General features: G+C 39.2%; 1 protein-coding gene across 1 annotated transcript in view; it reads right to left on the reverse strand.

The window, feature by feature from the left end:
* The window catches only part of LOC101588358 (vomeronasal type-2 receptor 116-like), a 116,557-nt gene that overhangs the window by 4,290 nt on the left and 91,878 nt on the right, over nt 1-20,389 (reverse strand). The window contains exons 7-9 of the mRNA XM_012513105.2: nt 3,570-3,858; nt 2,392-3,195; nt 583-810 (exon numbers count right to left, since the gene is read on the reverse strand). Coding sequence (XP_012368559.2) covers nt 583-810; nt 2,392-3,195; nt 3,570-3,858 — 1,321 coding nt within the window. The remainder of the gene's footprint in view (nt 1-582; nt 811-2,391; nt 3,196-3,569; nt 3,859-20,389) is intronic.

A 20,389-nucleotide genomic window follows, 5' to 3' on the forward strand; every position in this document is an offset into this window, starting at 1 on the left:
GCACATGCAATATTTAAATGGCAATGGAATACCCATCTCTGACAAAACTAATCAAAAAAGGGGATATAAATAAAGGGCCATTTTTATGTGTATATACAAAATAGGATCAATACATAAGTACTCTCTCTTAATTGAATGACAAGAAAAATTTGTACTAATAGCATTTTAAAGAATATCATATCTGCATCTTGTACTGTGAATGACCACTATGAAAACAACAATATGCAATGTACTAATTATTGAAACTGTCCTACTAATTAGTTTTGAAATTGTCTCATTGCTATTTGTTTCTCAATAAAATTAATTAAAGAAGTAAAACATAAAAAATAAATTAATTTCTCATATGCACATATCGACATATAAAAACTGATGTGTATTGAGTGACAAAGTTATATGAACATTTAATTATATGACTAAATCAATATGACGCTCCATTCAACTGAAAGTGGGTCAACAAACATTCTGCAATTAGAAGGAGTGTTGTGAAATTTGCGACTTTCTGAGTCAAATTAAGGCACATACCCTGCAATACTCTATGGCATCCATAATTAGTGAGGTCCACTTTGACCAGGACTAACATACCTCTGAACGTCCTGTGGCCCACTCTATCAAGTCCTCAGATATAGACAATTGTTGATCACGTGGAACACGTGAGGAGAATGATCCAACTTTGACCTTAAGTCTAAGGCCTTCTGGAAAATTCCAAAAGTTGAGAATGTCATACTCTGCATCCAGTTTCCTTTTGTCATCTAAGTTCACTGGATCTCCAGCAGGATTGTTAAACTGAAGATTCTTCAAATAGAAGTGAAGCTAAAACAGACAAATTTCACCATAAGGAAGATGGCCTCTGTATTCATACATAAACCTGAAAGGGGGACCGCTTCAATTGTCTTTAAGCACTAGTACCTAATGCAAATTGAACAACACCATCCATTGAATCCACTAAAATAGAACAAATGAATACCTATGGGGGAGTAAAATACAGTATCACAATGTTTCTAAATATCATTTTGGAGAGAAAGCCACACTAAACAACTGTGTTGAAAGACAAGTCGTACTGCCAGCCAAATAGCTCAGCAGATTAAAGCACCTGCAAGCATGCTCAGGGGTCAGGGGTTTAATCCCCAGACCTGCAGTGCCAGCCCCACTCCCGGGGTTTGCTGAGACCACAATTGAGACTGGTCATGGTGGCACACACCTGTAATCCCAGCTTTTGGAAGACTGTAACCAGGCGGATCACTATGAGTCTGATCCAGCAGTGAGACCCTGAACACCCCATAGACCCTTCCCTAAAAAAAGAATACAAAAATTAATTAATTAATTAATTAATTCAAGTTGTTCGTGAATTTTAGGCAAAATTGAAGTGTGGAGTCAAAGTTCCCCATTCTTATTTTTTTCCTGATTGTTCCCAGAGGCATACGACAGGGGCTCCAGAACTCAGTGAGGAAACTCACAATATATCCACTGTAGTGTTTAGCACTACTGAATTACTGAAGGAACTACAGGTTTTCCTGTTGTTTTTGCATAACTTAAACTATAAGTTTTCCTATGAGACTCTTAGGTAAGCAGGAAGACCCTTTGCAAAATAAATCATTCAACCTGAATGAGGAATAAGTGTCCCCTTGATAGTGGACCTTGTATTTTATTTTTCTTCATTTAAAGAGAGTGAAAAGAATAGTAAAAATGATACAGAATTTCTAGACAAGATGATGGAAAACTAACAGTGTTTATATTTCATGTTGTTATATTCAAAGTAGTTGCTCAGATTACAAGATATAGGCATGAACAACTGGGAGAAAGGAGAAAGGGGAAAAATGAAACAAAAGCAAAACCCCTACACACATGTATATGTATTATAAATAGCAAAGATATTTGTACCATTAATTTCTATTAGCTCTTGAAGGGAACAGCTAGTACTTACAATATTTGACCAACTTTGCATGGATATTTTAGCTTTTTAATTTTTTTTAAAATCATTTATTTCCTTAATTATTTATTCAGTACATTGTCTCACTACACAGCGTGTACTCACAGGTATCACCCTGTCTCAGCCTCCCTGGCACTGGTATTACAGGTATGTGTCATCATGCCCGGTTTCAGTGGCCAGCAAGCCACACCCATAGATCCAGGGCTGGTGTGGGATGCAGCACTGGGGATCAAACTGTGGTCCTTGCACTTGCCAAGCAGGTGTTTAGAGAAGTGAGCTATGTTCCCAGCCCTGGATCCCACGTTAGTGAGGCCTTCTACCCAGCTTAGATTGAGCTCATTGGCAATAAAATGCATACACAATTTCCAGGGCATTTCTACAGAAAGCATTGTAAGCATTTACTTTTATCACTTATTGAACCCCTTAAGACATACTACATAGCACACAACAGAAAAAAGCATTACCTGCCTATCAGAAAACAGTATCCCTTCACAATTTCCCACTGATTGTCTTTGTCCTCGCTGAAGAAGCACCTCATGGAGGGCATGGGCCACAGCATACACAGCATTGTACGTGTCATAACTATCATCACTCATGGTCCTGTCAAAACGGTTCACAGGCAGCCATGCCAGAGAGGCGTTAGGTATACAGTTCTCCAATCTACAGTCAAAATCAGAGACCGAGCACTGAAAATGCTCATACCAAAACAGAGTGAGGAAATTGTCATCTGGATATGTGGAAGGGTTAACTGCCTGAATAAAATTCTGGAAACCACAGACCTCCCCATGATGCCTTGAAAAAATGAGAGTGCCACGGAATGGTTCAAGTAGAAAATTCCTCCCAGCCATGTCGGCATGCCACTGTGAGTTTGTGACCCAGACAGTGCATGTCATTACATATCGCCCAATGTGGTAGTTGATGTCACTGAAACTCTCGGTGTCATAGTAAATGATCACTACACTTACTAGTGATGTCTCCCTGTGCAGGAAGTCACGTTGCTGTGTGTGAGTGACAACTGACAGAACAGCACTTGAGATCATTTGCACGAAGGCCACGCAGATTTCATTCCTGTTCATCTCCGCTTTCACCTCTGATAGAAACAGATGACCTTTCTGACCTTCTGTGATGACCAGCCCCACCCAGGTCCAGCTGAAGTAAAGCATCAGGGAGACTATGCCAAGAGCCAGAGATGTGTCCTTTGGGGCCATCTGATAGAGAGAGAACTGTGGGTTTTCACTCAGCATAGGGTCAAAGCTGCCAAAGATAAGCTAAAAAAAAATTAAAGCTGTACACACAGAGATTTGCAAGAAAAGTAGTCTTAAATTCAAAAGATATTAAGAAAAATCTGTAAATATGAGCAAATATGCTTTCATGCAATCATTATTATAATCTTACTCACTAAATGAGTGACAGAAGGTAACTGATGTGACCTATATTTCCAGAAAGGTTTTCTGTGTTACTTCTTCTTCCTCTCTGCTGTACAGGAGGAATGAATGAGTCACCCACTGATGTCCAGGGATTTCCCATGAGAACATTTACTTTCTCAAGTTCACAGACCCAGTGTTGTCCCTTTACCCTCTTCAGGCATGGAAAATGCCACAAGAAGGTGAGGTTTCATTTTTTCCCATCCCACCCAACTCACCTGTGGAAATTTGTAGAGTCCCAGGAGGCTTCCAATGTGAACAGCCATAGCCCATGATGTCTCTGTCAGTACAGCTATGGGCTTGTTTGCCCTCACACAGGTGTAATTGGGGATTTCATCCTGTCCTGTGAGCAAGGTGAGGGAGCTCTCCAGCATCCTCCAGTGATTAGGCTTGAAGTTATGGAATTCGTATCCCAGAGATATGTTGGGTAAAAGGTGAGGATTTCCATTGATCTCTTCAATGGCAAAAATGAAGGCTAGAACATTCTGGTAAATGTTGGGCATAAGCCTGCATACAAAGCACATAATTTATAAAAATCTAACCATTAACTTTTTCAAGTCAGGTATAAGGCTTGTAGGAACGAAATGCATTCTTCTTTTCCCCACATTTGCATGCCAAGATCTATCCCTCAATGTCATTTCATGAAGAATTGATTTTTGGACATAATAAAGACAGATTTCTTATGAATGATAGCAATATCTTCACAAGTAACCACAAGGATATAGTTTTGTTCTTTTGCCTGCAAAACATGCATTGACAGGTCTGCAATCCATAAAAGAGACTCATATAATATTGACACCTATAACTGTTAAAAGTATGTAGCATTTATAATCAACCATTTATGTGTTAAATTTGCAGGGAGTAAAATAAATAAAGGCAATAATCTATTTGTAAACAGCTAAGAAACTGGAGTTGGTTTTGGAACACCTGGGTCTTAAAAAGTCTTAAATTTTCTATTTCTTATAAATAAAATCACATGGGCTCTTAAACTACTTTACAAACCTCCGGAACCATGTAAAAACATTTTTGTTTACAAAGAAAAGTGTATACAATGGAAATGATAATTAAACTGAAAGTGACTTTTAAAAAGTTTTAATGGCAATAAATTTTGAAATTGCATGTGCCGAAGCATTCTCATTTTTATGTATTTAGTACAAAGTCTCCAGTGTCTCTCTACACAGATCGGACTTCTGGTGATCTTCCTGTTTTTGGCCCCCCAAGCACAGGGATTACATGTACACACCACCATGCCCAAGCTCAATTGCCTTCAGTGTGCCCACGTGGCAGGGCCGGCACAGCATGGTGGGAATCCAACCCTGGTCTCTGCATCTGTCTTAGCAGGTGCCTTAATCAGCTGAGCTGTCTGGCCGGCCTCTACAGCATTCTTAAATGCTTCATATCATATCTGCTATGTTCTCATAAATCTGCAATTACCAACACGGAGACGTATTAATTCCTGTGTACCCTGTGTGAAGGGTAGGAAGAAAAATAAAACGTGATAATTATGGGATGGCACGAGGTGGCACTGACCTTAAGACAGCCTCTGTACCATCGAAGGTGTTCACTCAATCATCAAGACCAAGGAAGCTCAGATGGACACAGAGCCTGCAAGGAAGAGGGAATGCAGAAAGCGGAGCATATTTGGGAGCTCCTGGAAGCATTCCCAGTACTGAAGCCTCTTCAATTTGAGAGACATGGTATTATACAACTTCCTCATGTCATTATTTCTTACAATAAATATATAATATTTTAAGTACAAAGTATAACATCTGTAGTAGTGCATACTATTTCAAATAGCCCCCATTCTCCACACAGGGATATGAGGCCCCTAATTTTTTTTGTATCCCTTAGGAAGTGATCTGCACAGCAGGAGGTGAGCGCAGCCAGACAAGCAAATATTCATCTCCATTTCCAGCCGCTCCCCACAGCACACCTCATTGCCTGAGCTCCACCTCCTGTCAGATCTCAACAGCATTTGATTTGCTAAATGCAAAGGACGTAGTTGTGCACACCTTCTGAGAATCAATCGAACATGATAGAAATAAAGCATAAAATATTATCATAATAAAATAGAACACATAATAAGTAGCATACACTTACTAAAACCACCCTGCTGCAGTCTGTGCAGAAGTTGTCTGCTGATGTAGCAGGTCTTGGTGCTGGTAGGGCTACTCTACACTTTTCCTAGCATACGAGCAGTGACAAATTGTTGCATTTTTTACCTGGTATTTGATTACTTCTATAACACCACTTGGGTTCTCCTGTGTTACTTTTGTTTATCTCTGTGTTTAGGTTTTGTTAGCAGCCTAGTTAATGCTCAGTTTATCTTAGTGCTCCTTTCGCCAGTGTGGAGGACATGCAGTCTCGCCACGGCGTTTTCCCCGGCATTGCTGCAGCGTCAGCTCAGGGACTCACTCTGCTAAATCATCTACAACTGAGTTACGTCCCCAACCCTAAACGTGTATTAAACTATGGACTTTAGATATGTATGTGTCTCTAATAAGTTACTCTCAGGGCGACTGTCGCAGTGGATTGGAGTCTTGACTCCCCGTGAGAACTGCCTGAAAAATCAGTGAAGAACATTTCTGAGTGTGCCTGAGTAAGCTGCAGAGCCATTTCCTCTGGGAAACATCTTAGAGACGCTTTTAAGGTCTGAACCAGGACTGAAGATGGGAGGCAGAGGGGAAGTGTCTTCTCTGTGAATAGATACATATTGCATGTGTACAGCTTTGTTTGGACCTGGGTGACCGTCCATTGCTTGTGATTCCTTTCCAACAAGCATCCTCTCTATTTCTGGAGAATTGAGTGCCAATTCTTTTGGGGCTTTGCATTGCCTTCTGATGTCCACATATAAGAACGAATTTGGAAAGTTGTTAGAAGATCATACTGCACACATCTAGACCGACTTTTCATCAAATTCACTGAGAGTCACATTTCAGAGACTCCTCCAGAGAATACCTCAGGAACACATAAGTACTCCACAGCCTAGAAGACAGGGCTCTTCACACTTTGAGACAGAACAGATTTGTATTGGGCATGCGCTTACTTATTTATGCCTCATAAATCTACCTCTGAATCTCACTGAGCTGTAGCAATTGGTAAAAAACCTGGACAGCATGTGTTGCTGTCCTCATCCTCTCATTGTGTGGCTTATGACCCTATCCAGTGGTGCTGCAACACCATTCAATGCCCTCTACCTTGCTCTCTGAGTATGGACTCCATGAGTCTATGTTTTCCTGAGAGTCTACTCAACTTACAACCATCTGAAATATAACATTGTAGGGTGTACTATAACAAAATGTTAGGTCCTGATTAGATGAATAACTTAGATTCCATTCAACAAGTGCCATGAATATTTTTGTTTCATTAACCGCTTTCAGAAGACAAAGACCAGACATACTTGGTTCAGTGACCACAACTTCCCTGTCGAACCCCAGTTCCTAAAAAATAATAGTCATCAGCAGCCATAAAATAAATACTTTACATTTAACCCATGAGCAGACTTGCTAACATTTTTGAGCATTCATAAAAAGAAAAGCATGTTATTTGACTACATGTCTGTAATCCCAGATACAGAGGGGGCTGAGTCATAGAGATCACGTGAAGTCAAGTGTTTGCTCAAAACTTATGAAAACACAGGAAGTGAATTCAGAATTCATAATAAAAGCAAATATCTAGAAATGCTAAATCACAAGACATTAATACAGATTTCAAAGATGCTTCAGTACCTAATTGATATTTCCTTTCCCAAGGAAGACCAGGTACTGTCTGTAAGATTTGTGGTTCTAACATAGAATAAAAGACATAAACAAACAATAGCAATCCCAGTGCATTTCATGATAGAAGTATAAGTCATATTTAAGAATTCTCCAAGTATTATGAGTTATGCTTTTGGCTACAACACTGATTGTATAATACCTGAAACAAAATATGCACATTTGAATGAAAAACAACAAAATTTGATACTGAAAATCTCAGGGGTTTGGATTAAACCTTCAGGCCTGAGAACATTGGGCATAAACCAGATTTATAGATTAATACAAAATGTAATTGCATATCTACAGTTAGAAGCGTGCTCTAGCAGATGAAATATCAGAATTGCCCACCTATAGAGCTGTCAGGAATTTTAAATAAAAAAGGAAAAGCATAAGAAAACACTGATTTCTTCGAAAGAGGTATCTCACAGCGGTCTGTGAGCTCTGGAGTCCACTCTAGCTTGATCTGTAAGGGTAACGGACACCCCTTAGTGTCATGCTGTGATAGCTGAGGAAGAGCACTCAGGTGGGGATTGTTCTGCCTCAGCTTGAACCATGAAAAGCAGAAGCTGAAAATGCTTTCATGAAGTCCTACAATTTTCCTCTTTGCAAAGGTTAAAAAGAACAGGTAGAGACTAACTTATTAAAAATGAATTCTGTGAATACAAGAGACAATATCCATCCTGCTAATCAAACAAAGTAATAAATTTTTAAAAGAGCACTTACTGTAAGACTACGGATTCCTTGCTAGGCTTTATGTCAGTGCTGTCAGACAAATAGAAATAAGTTAAAAGGGAGAAAATCCCTGCAATCATCACGTCCCCTTCCTTCTGCACAGTGCTGCTCATTCTGAGAAAGCAGTCTTCATCGGCCAAGGTACAAAGCCCGAGGGGGGTGTGCAGAAGCAGGAAGACAACAGTCAACACGAACATTTCAGAACTGACTCCAAAGCATCAGTCTGAACATATATAGCAAGTGAGTGTGTGTGATTGTGCAGGGGGTGCACACGTGTGTGTGTGTGTGTGTGTGTGTGTGTGTGTGTGTGTGTGTGTTATTCTTAAGGGCTCAGGTCATTTCTCCAATGTCTTTAACTTCCTTCAGTTGAGCCTCTTCTCTGCACCTGGTGGAATATTGCACCATTGCTGTCCCTTGGGTTCTGCATCTGACATCTGGCTCCAGGTGAAAAGCACAAGCTGGAAAGCAAGTTGGCAAATAATGACCACAACCCCCAGTCACTATCAACTCACCGAAGTTTATTGATATTCGGGCCCCGTGGGCTACCTCTTCCTAAGCACAGTAAATTCCAAGCCCATTTCTATACGTTACTTGGTTAATTGCATGTGCAATGATGCAAATTAATTGCCTAAGAGGTTTCAATTTTGGTTATTTGATAAAATGGTCTGCATTGGGCCCAATGCTTTGCACAGTATTTGGGAACCAACTGCTCAAAGATCAAGATAGGAAGCTATAGGCTCACATTTTCCACATTGAGAGCATTCACAAAACTTTCTGTTCTGGTAAGTGAAGACTGAAAAACAATATAGACAACCAATGGATCAAAGAGCTGATCTTTGAACAAATGAACAATCTAGGAGAACAAAAAAACATTAAAAAAAATCTTAGCAAAAAGAAAAGGCAAGACACAGACAAACGCAATTAAAAGTGAGAAAGGTGAAATCACAAGAACATCAATGTTCAGAAAAGTATTGGCAAATACTTCACAAATATATTTGGCACAAAATTAGAAAAATTCAAAAACAGAAGAAATGTTTCTAGATAACTGTGAATTATCAAAGCTGGACTAAGTGTTGGAAATAACAAATAATCCAATAACAGGAAATGAAGTTGAAGCAGTAATAAAAAAATAACTACCAATTAAGAAAACGACGTGATTCACCACTCCTTTCTGCAAGAATTTCAGTAAAGAACTAATACCAATAATCCTGAAACTGTTTTTGGTACTAGGAATGGAATTCAGCATGTTGCATCTGCCAGGTGGGTGCTGTAGAGCTGAACTCTATCCCTGGCCCTCAACCTCTTTATTGAAATTGAATGGGAAAAATACAGTTACCATTATCCCCAACCAAAAAAAGTGTCCAGTGAAAAAAGAACTACACTCTAATCTGTCTAATGAATATAGATGCAAAAATTCTCAAGAAGATCTGGGCCACAGGTCAGGCAGAGGAAAGTATTTTGTGGCTGTTTTCATGTGAGAACCTTCAAAGACTTTCATGTGGAAAGAGCTGATGTCTCTTTCAAAGCAGAATGTACCATGCATTGTGCAAACCCCGTTCCTCCCACATCTGCCACAGTTTCGCCATGACAGCAGCACCTCCTCTTCTTTCCCTCCTAGTCTCTTTTCCCTTCTCTCCAATGAATGGTAATTACCTTAAATCATTTGTATTAATATATATTTGTATTGATATATATTTAAATAGCCACTTTTCAACAGTCCTCATTTTATCAAACGTGATTGAAATCCATGAAATAAGGAAATTCACAATATGTTTCCAAAAGTTTATATCTGTGGGAATTGTTTGATCCTTGCTGCTTTAGCGGGATTTGTGGGCAAATGACATCTTACAGGTGGGACAATGCAAATAATCACCAATTGTATTCCAAATGGAACAGCTTATCCCTGGGCAGTTATCATCTGGACTACTACTGAACTGAGACTGTGTATGATCTAAGCACAGTAGGTTTCTACAAGGAGAATAGAAGGATCTAGTCACACTCAGCCCCGAAGAAACAGCTCTGCCCCTTGTCACTCTAAGAATGGGTCCTCACAGGTCCTGCTCAAGGGCAGTGACCTTGGAGAGCACGAGGCAGGCTCCAACCCCCAGGAGCCAGGACTCAGTGAGGAGCGCTGCGCAGGGAGTCCAGCACAGGGCATCCTGGCCCTGCTGGTGCTAAAGATGTGTCCCTCTCTGTGTAGCCATTCTGCTTCTACTCACTTTCCTTGCAAATTTTTGAGCATCAAGGCCCAAAGTCCCCTGGGCCTTGTTTGTTTCCTAAGTCCTCATAAGAATTCTGCTCTGATAAATGTTCTCAGAAGCCTGTGTCATTTCAATTATTTTACACAAAATACTGCTGCTCATATTCTGTTCTGCAGTTTCTTTAGTTTATTTGCTTTATGCTGGTGGGTTTTCAACTCAGTGTCCTCTATATAAAAGCTTACCTATAAATCTACATCTATGGATTTTGGATTTTAATTTGTGATTTGGAGCTTTCCCTCTCCCTTCTTGGCTTAAATTCCCTTATCTTTCTCTATATAATGTGTAAGTGATTGACTTTAAATATGGTCTTATCATGAAAGACGACTTATTTGTACTTTCTACGTTAGAAAACTCTACCTAGAATCCAGTAGCCCCATTTTCCAGGATTCTGATATTTAATTTCTGACCTACCTTGTTGTGTGTTCCTTCTGCCTTCATCTTTCCCCTCCCATCTTCCTTCTTCCGGCATACTTCATCACGTTTTTGTGTTTTCCAGAATGTGTTCAATCGCTCTCTTCCTGATTCATGGTTACTCCCAATCACAGAATGTGTATTAAGTGCACCTGTGGCCCTGGACTGAACTTCCGTATAAGGGAACACAGGAGCATGAGCGACTGTCCAGTGTTCCCGCCGAGTTTGACAGTCTTCTTCATGGGAATTTTGTCATGTTAAGATGGTGCGATCTTCCTTATTTGAGTTCATGAGGTCATGGCTGTCATACAACTTTTCTTTCCTCCTCTCTCCCTTCCATTTTAGGGCCTAGTTATGCAGTACTTTAATATAAATTTTTAGGCCAGGTTTCTATAGTATGATGGATGTTTTTCTGTATTTCATTGGTTGCTTTGTTTGTCTTAATACCTTGTGTTGCTTCTACACACTTCAGTGTTGGAGCCATTATTATGCAATCCTGAGGATATTGCCAGACAACAGAGTAGGCACAGAGCTCTCAGTTCAGGCAAAGACACTCATAGCCTCCAGTGTCTTGTGAATGTGATCAACATTTGTCTGTTTGGGTGGACATAACAGACTTAGAAACGTGGTGTGGTTTCTTTACATGGTAAAGATGGAGAGGAGAAGAGAAAAAAAAATCTCTTCCATTTTCAAACAAAGAAACAAGAATGTAAATCAGGACTAATTCAAAAGAATTATTTCAGATACACTTATAGGAATCAGCTTTTGATAGTGGTTGTACCAGTCTGAACTCCCACCAACAGTAAAGAAGGGAGTTCTTTTCTCCTCAGCCTGTCCAGCATTTATTATTGGCTGACTTCTGGATGTTAGCCATTCTTTCTTGGGTGAGATGGAATCTCCATGTTGTTTTAATTTGCTTTACTAGAATGACCAATGATGTTGAACATTTTTTCATATAATTACTTGCTATTTGTATTTCTTCCTCTGAGGACTGTATATTCATTTTGGATGTTCATTTTTAGTTCTGAAATCAGTGTGTACATTTTCCAAAAGTTAGAATTCTTCAAAAGCCATTTAATCAAGCTATTGACCCTCCCAGTATTTTTCCACAAGAACTGAAAACCTCATAGCACAGCGTTATATGTGCACTCATGTTTATAGTGGTCCAATTTGTTGTATCTAAATCCTAAAACAAACCATATACCCATCAACTGCAGAATAGATAAATAATATGTGAACATTTTACACAGCAGATTCTTATTCAGCTATAAAACAGGATAAATTTGAGACATTTGTGGTAAAGGGGTGCAAGTAGAGAGCATAGTCATAAGTGAAGTAAATAAGACTGGCATATACAAACATCATATTTTCTCCTTAGTATGAGGACCTGAAAGAGGAAAATGGAATCCGAAGGGTACAATAGATGCAAGGAAAGTGGAATAACTTATTGAAAAAGAAAGAGTTACTGAGTTGATGAGAAGGACAGGAGACGGAGCGGGGGCAAAATATTTATCGATGTATGGAGCAGGATGGTTTGGGCAACTCTAATGTGCATTGTAGCTGCTCTCTGTAAAGAAGCAGTTAATGTTTAATTTGTTGTGTCTCCTTTTTACAATTGGCATTTTTTGTCTTCTTAATTTCTCTTACTTTTCCTTCTTAAATTCTGTCTTCCTCCCTCTTTACATGTATACATCTGACAATATTAATAACTCATTGGGTGACAACACTGTGTGCTGCAAGAAATGGTTTGAAATTTATTTTTTAAATATAGTTCTATAAATATTAGCCAGGGCAATTACACAAGGAAAAGAAGGAAAAGGAATAAGTATTGGAAAGGAAGAAGTGAAATTATCATTATTTGCAGATCACATGGTAACGTACGTAGAAGATCCAAACGCTCCACTATGAGACTGTAGATTTGATAACAGAACACAATAGCATAGCAGGATGCTATGTCAATGCTCAAAAATTCAATAGCGTTTCACTAGTTATTCATGAGACAGAAATTAAAACAGCACCGAGATACCTTCTTGTGCAAGTAAAAATAGCCATCATAAAGTCAGCCAATAACAAGTGCTGGAGAGGTTGTGGGGACAAAGCAATGCTTCTCCACTATTTTTAGCTTGTAGGAGTGCAAGCTAAAACAAACATGATGGAAAACAGTGTGGAGATTCCTCCAAATGCACGGATTCCAGCCGTTCAACCCAGCTGTTCCCATCCTTGGTATGTTTCCAAAAGCACTGAGCTGATTATCACATAGTGATGGCTATGCACTCATGTTTACAACAACGCAGTTTGTCAATCAAGTCTCAGAAAGAACCCTAATGCCCAAGATCTGAGGAATGGATAAAAAAAGATATGGTATTTTTACACAATGGAGTATTATTCAGCTATGAGCAGAGAAAACCGAGGCTTCTGTAGATGAGTGGATGCAGCTAGCTAGAAATCATATTGGTAAGTGAAATAAATTGGATCCATATGTGAAAACAACCTATTACCTCGCGAGTGTAACAACCTAAATGTGTAATTAAAATCTATAAGTTATAACACGTACTGCAAAAGGCAAAGAAATTGTTCAATGAGAAGGAAAATCTGAGAAGAGGAAAGGATAAATGACAGAAGGGAAAAATGATATTGATGCATATATCCAGAAGAGTTTGGATAATTGTACTATCAATTACTACTGGTCATTTTGAAGGGACAATTAACGCTTAAATTATTTTTTGCTCTGATTTTATTTCCTCTACTGAATTTCTTACAACTTCTTTGGTATTGTTTTTCTTTTTCTTTAAATGAATCTTATCATTTTTGTCTGGTAATCTAAAAAACAAATATGAAATTAGCATCATATAATAAAACAACCATGGTTTAATTCCTACCTTCAGTAAAATTTTACATCTTTTTTTTTTTTTTTTGTAGAACCGGGAACTGAACTCAGGCCCCTGTGCTTGCCAGGGAAGTGCTTATTCCACTGAGCCATCTCCCCGGCCCCCATCATTTCTAATGATACTTTTCTATCACAACTTTGTATTTTTCAAAAATAAAAATAAAAAGGGGCTGAGGAGATGGCTCAGTGGAATTAGCGCTTCTCTGGTGAGCATAAGGGCCTGATTTCAATCCCTGGTTCCACCAAAAAATTAAATAAAGAAATAAAACATAAAGAAAAGGCTCAGAGCTATCCAAATAATCCAGTAGATTGAAAAACCTGAAAGCAGGTGCAGGGGCCATGGATTCAATGCCCAGGCCTGCTGTGCCAGCGCTGCCCATGGGGCATGCTGAGATAACAATTGAGACTGAGTCTAGTGGTGTGCACCTGCAATCCCAGCTCTTGGGAGGATGTAAACAGGTGGATCAATATGAGTCCAATCTAGTAGTGAGACCCTGAATTCACTGTGGACCTTTCCCTAAAAATACAAAAAAAAACCACAACAGACGCCAGCCAGCACCCAGGCCTACCGTGGGACCACACAGGGCCCATCGGACCCTCATTCCAGCCAGCAGCCAGGCCCAGCATCTGAATGGGACTGTGCAGGGCCCTCTTGATCCTCATTCCAGTCAACTCCAGGCAGACTTGTGAGGGGAGTGGCCCAGTGACTGCAAGATCCTCACTCCAGCCAGTGCTCAGCTCGGCATGTGTGTGGAACTTCCTCCATCAGTCAGGCCCAGTGTGGAACCCTGTAACAGCTTCTCCCTGCAGAGAGGCTAGAAGAAAGCCCTACCCAGCTGATTCAGGAGAGAATATCTTGCCAGAGGGGCAGAGCAGGTTTATTTCCAGGGCTGCAGTAGGAAGAAGTGGAGCACAGCAGTCAGAACAAAGCCCCATTGACCTGAATGAGTTTGAACTTGGTACATCTGCACGTGGTGCTAAGGTAACAATTCTATGAAAGCTCTACACCAAAGGTCAGAAGACAGTACTATAGAAAACGACAAAGAGAAGGAGAAAAAATGCATTCTGAGGCCCCAAGCCCAACCAGAACAAATGCAGGAGACACTAACATTGAAGAAATTAGATATGACACACCTGAAATTTATGATACAATAGCATCTGAAGTAAAGAAACAACTGCAGAAAGATATAGAGGAAATCAGATCAAAAATAATAGCCAAAGTAAAAAAAAAGAAATGATAACTGTAATGAAAGAAGTATGAACTGTTTCGAAAGAAGACACTGATTTTTTTAAAGAAGGGGAATATAACAATGCTGGAATCCTTGAATGAGCAATATAGGAAAGAAATACAATGCTTGAAGCAGATTCAAAGTGATATACAGGAAATTAAAACCTCAATCACAACTGGGCAAAATCATGTGAATGAAAGTGAAAATAGACTTTCAGACCTTCAAGACACCAGTGAAGCTAGTGAAAAGATAAGAAAAGATCTCTTAAAAATGACTACGATGCAGGAAAAAATAAATCAACATCTGCAAGATGATGCAAATATGAGTAACATAAGACTAATTGGCATCAATGAAAAAGGAGGAGTCTATATAAGTGAAATAAAAAGAATATGGGCAAAAGCAATAGCAGAAAACTTCCCAAATATGGGGAAACAATCTGACATTCAGTAACTGAAGCATACAGAACTCCAAATAACATCAACCTAATTAAAAATACACCGAGACATATAATAGTCAAGATCCCAGAAATTCAGCATAGGAATAGTACACTAAAAGATGGTAGAGAAAAGAAACATATCACATTTAAAGGAAAACCCATCAGAATAACAGCAGATTACTCTTCACAAACCATTAAATTAAGAAGAGCATAAAGCAAAGTACTTCAACTCTTGCAGGAAAACAAATTTCATCCCAGACTGATAAACTCTGCAAAACTCTCTTTCAAGTTTAATGGAGAAGTGAATACTTCCATGACAAAGAACAACTAAAGAATTTCATGACAACAAAGCCAAGCATACAGACTACTAAAAGATATTCTACAAAGGAATGAAAATGACCACATTTTATGAATGAGAATGGAAAGAACCCACCAAATGGGGCAAACAATTAAACGGGGGAGTAAAAGAGGTATGCAACAGTAGTCTTTCAATTATTCTTTGTATACAGCAGCAAAATATTTCCATTAGCATACTCTACAAATGGACTTCTCCTGCACCCTATGAGCCATGATTCTGTCCAGGTCTACTCGGTGGATATCAAGGGAATAGCAGTAGCTCAGTTCCACAATTGGCACCTTGCCACCAGTAAGCATCAAAGCATCATGGATACTGTCCACATCCACCACATACTAGAACTTTATGTGATATCCTATTACCAAACTGTTAGAAGTGCTGGTCGTATATTTGCCATTCTACTATTTTGGTTATGTTTTATTATTAGCAATTCTTTACTATCATGAGAAATTTTGGGCCTCTCAAATAGCTCAGCAGATTAAAGTGCTTGCAATCAGGCACAAGGGTCTGGGGTTCGATCCCATCCCTGGCTTGCAATGCCAGCTTCGTCCCCGGGGTGTGCTGAGAGAGCAATTGAGACTGGACATGGTGGCTTGTGAGGAAAAAACTATTAAATGACTGATTTGTAAACTCTTCTTCTTCATGTTTATTTTAGACAATTTTTATTGTTTAAGTTAATTTTTATTATTAAGTTTGTAAATAATGCTTTTACAATGTGCAATCTATTATTCATCTCATGTTAGGAATTCATTTCCAAAACATTTTTTCTAAAATTCACTGTATCTACATCTTATATCTTTCACATTTCTGAAAACAGGAAAATCACTACTACTCCTATCTACATAATGAGACCCTGGAGACACTGTAGTCCCTGTCCTAAATACAGAAATCAAAAATACAAATTTAATGTGGGACATTAACACTCCACTGTCACAAAGAGATAGATCAACTATATGATAAATCAGAAAAAAATAGCAAACCAAACCAAACTTGTGAAGAAATCTACTTGGTAGAACTTACAGAGTGTTTCATCCAGCAACAAAAGAATACACCTTCTTTTCAGAAGCACATTGAGTGTGTTCCAAAATAGAACATAAACTAACATAGAGAATGCTCTTAAGTAAATGCAAAGAAATTGAAACTATCCCAGGCATACTATCTGACCACAGTGCAAGGAAATTCAAAATTATTGACAAACTAAACTACAAAAACACCAAAAAGAAATGAAAATTTAACAAAAAAACCTCCTAAACAACCAGGGGATAACAGATGTAATTAAAGAAGGAACTAAAAATATTTACAATTAAATGAAAATGGAGAAAAATCTTAACAAAACTCTTGGGATACAATGAAAGCTGTCTTATGAGGAAAATTTATATCACTAATTTCACACATTGTGATAACAAAAGAAGCCCAAGAAAATGATCTTATGCTGTATATCAAGCTCCCAGAAAAAGAGCAACATAGCAAGCGCAAAGCACAAAGAAGGAAGGAAACTATAAAGATCAGAGGAGAAATGCATGTAATGCATACGAGAATCAGAATACATGGTCGATATCTCCACCTGATGAAATCATCTATGAGAAGCCAACAACCAACATCATATTAAATGGGCCAAAATTGAAGGCCTTCACTTTAAAATCAAGGACAATGAAAAGATGTACACTGTCTCCATTGTTATTCATTATAGTTATGGGAACAGCCACAATAATTAGACAAGAGAGACAAATAAATTAAAGACTTGAAGAGAAGAAATGAAATTATCATTCTTTGCAGATGACATGATACTGCACATAGAAGACCTTAAAAATTCTGCCAAGAGGGGCTGGCCAAATAGCTCAGTGGATTAAAGCACATGCAAATGAGTACAGGGGCCACCGGGGTTCAATTCAGGGATCTGCCATGCCAGCCTTGCCTCTGGGGTGTGCTGAGACAGCAATGGAGACGGTGTGGTGGCATGTGCCTATAATCCCAGCTCTCAGGAGGCTGTAAACAGGCAGATCACTACGAGTCTGATCTAGTAGTGAGACCCTGAACACACTGTAGACCCTTCCCTAAAATACAAAAAAAAAAAAAACAAAAAAAACAAAAACCCCCAAGAGTTTTGTACATTTTATCACCAAATTCAGTAATATATTAGGATACAAAGCTAACAGGAAAAAATTAGTAGCATTTTTGTATGCAAATAATGAACATACTAAGACATCTACAGGCTCATTTCTTAACATGTCCAAAAGATGAATTTGTAATCCCTTTTTATCACGCTGCATTATTTGATGTGTCCTTTCCCAATCTTGTACTGCTAACATTTCAAAGTTTTTAATTTTTAGAAAGGCACTCAGATGAGTTGGCACATGCCCGAAATCCAGCATGCCAGAGGCTGGAGGCAATATGATCACATGGTTAAGGCCAACATAGGCAGTGTGGCACCTTATCAAGATTCTGTCTCAAAACAAAACTTTGAAAATATCTAGCACTGTGTAAAAGTTCTGAATTCAATACTGGGTACTACCAAATAAGAGAGGTAGGCAGGGAGGGAGACAGAGAAAGAGAGAGAATGAGGGGAAAAGTGCATGCCATAAAGTCAGAAAATGAGGGTGTCTGATGGGAATGACGCTTGGGTACAGCTGCGAATGATTTTTTGTTGCTGTCGTCTCACGACCCATTTTTTTCATAATTTTATTGAGAAACAAATAGCAGTGAGACAGTTTCAAATCAAATTGGTAGGACAGTTTCAATAATTAACACATTGCATACATTCTTCGTAGTAGTTAATTGCTGTACAAGATGCGGACATGATATCCTATTTACAAACACCATTAGAACAAATCTCTCTATTCATTAAGAAATGTAACTATATATCTATCCTAACCACTTTGAATACACAGATACAAAATGGACATTCATCTGTATCCCCCCCTTCTTTTGTTAAGTTCCATTATTTGAATATTATAGGTGTGTAAACCCAGCAAAATATTCTAAAAGAGTCCAGTAGTCCATAATAGTATCGGGTCTTCCGCTTGACTGGCAATGTCAGAAATTGTTGACCTGAGTCCCCAACAGCTCAACATAACAGCATGGCTTTACTTCTTATATTTCATTTTTATACTTTTCTGTTGGATGGTTAAGACCAAGGTAAAGCAGGACCTATACAACAAGAGTTGTAGCTTTTGGGTCTGATAAGGTCAGGGCCCATTTGTTAATCTTAGATCTAATGAGGGTGCTAACTATTTTAGAAACTTTTCTCTCATTCCTGGGACAAATTTCCTAAAATCCCTTAAGAGGGAAATGTTTATCCAGTTCAGAGATTGTGGAAGTTTGAATGCATGCCAAACTGTCTCCAAAGCAGAGTGGTGCATGTTAGAACACAACAGTTCATGGCAGCATAAAACTGTAAAATCTGAAAGAACAAAAAAGAAAAAGTACAGGAAACAAGCCTATTTCCCTCCATTATACTGTATGCCATCTACTCAACCAAAGTTGAGTGTGGCACTCACACCCATAATCCCAGCATTGGACTATGACTCTGTCATAAACTGTAAAAGTCTACTCAATGTCTGCATGAGGCTTTGAGGGTTCATCTAGGCACAAACCATAACATTGCACCTCTGACCCCTAAAGATTCATGGACATCCCATTATGCAAAAGGCATTTTAGTCCATGATTAACAGTTGCCAATGTCCTAAGTGTTTCAGCACTGCTGAGCAGTCCAAGGCCCAAGTGTCCTCTAAGATTTAAGGCAGTCTTAGATATGAGCCCCTGTTCAAATGAAAAGTTAAACACTTCAAACATCCAATGGCACTAGGTAAATTTTGCCAAATATTCCAAAAGGTACCAAAGGGAATACAAAGTAATGGTCAAATCCATCAAGTCAAGCATAAGTCCTGTAGGTGCACGTGGGACATCTGAGGCAATCTGTGGCAAACTGTGAGCTCCATGTGGCTCCACTTCTGTGACACTTCTTGAGTTTGTAACTCCCATGGCTGGTCACTTATACCTGATTTTCTCCCTTCTTAGAGCTTTCCTTAGGCAAACCACCTCCCAGGTTTTGGTAACCATCTGGGTTTCCCACCACACCTTTCATTTTAACTTCAGAGCTACCTGACCTTGAAGGCCTTCTCCTGAAATCTTAGCAGAAGCATTCTTAACCTCAGAACTCTTGCTTTCTGCATGCACCTAAAACCAGCAGCAGGTGGATGGTGAAAAGGTCCACTACCAGCTGGCGCATAGCCAGAACTTGTTCTCTCATGGATGTAGGAGTCCAGCACTTGGATAGCTAAACATCCTGAACCTGATTCTGAGGAGAGATTCTCTATGCCATTGCCATTCTGAAACCTGGCGCTGCCTCCACCACCACTCTGCAATGTAGTTTGGCTGCCGCTGTTATGGAACTGGGCACTCTCCAGCTTTCTCCTCAAAGCAGTCTTTCACTTTTGCAGTGTTGAGCCTGCCTTGGGTGGAGTTTTGCTTCTTCCAGTGACTCTCTCAGGACATCTTTTCTATACTCCTGTCCATTCTGAGCAATCAAAGATGTATGTTTGCACTCCACAGTGTTACTGTAGCTTCCTTTCTGACAAAACTCACAATATTTCAAATCATCCTTCTGGGCTCTTTGCCCTTGATTTTTATCATAAATCTAGCTGAAAGCCCCAATAATATCTATATGAACATTCTTCATTTGCCCTCATACTTCTATCTCATGTCTTCTCATCAAACAGAGCATGAAGTGTTAATCTGTTCAATCTCATCCTACTTCACTCCCTCCAGGGCTCTAACTGGCCATCAGGGAAAATTACAGCCCCACGTTGTGTCTCAGCACCTTCCTGGGCCAGCACTGAGCCTGTAAGTCCATTTTTGGTTTTGAAGCTCGTTCTCTGGATCCTAGTTAGCTGGTAAACATGTTCTCATGTTCTCTCTCTCTCTCTCTCTCTCTCTCTCTCTCTCTCTCTCTCTCTCTGTCTCTCTCTCT

The sequence above is a fragment of the Octodon degus genome, unplaced genomic scaffold (assembly GCF_000260255.1).
Source record: "Octodon degus isolate 3935 unplaced genomic scaffold, OctDeg1.0 scaffold00322, whole genome shotgun sequence".
Lineage (NCBI taxonomy): Eukaryota > Metazoa > Chordata > Mammalia > Rodentia > Octodontidae > Octodon > Octodon degus.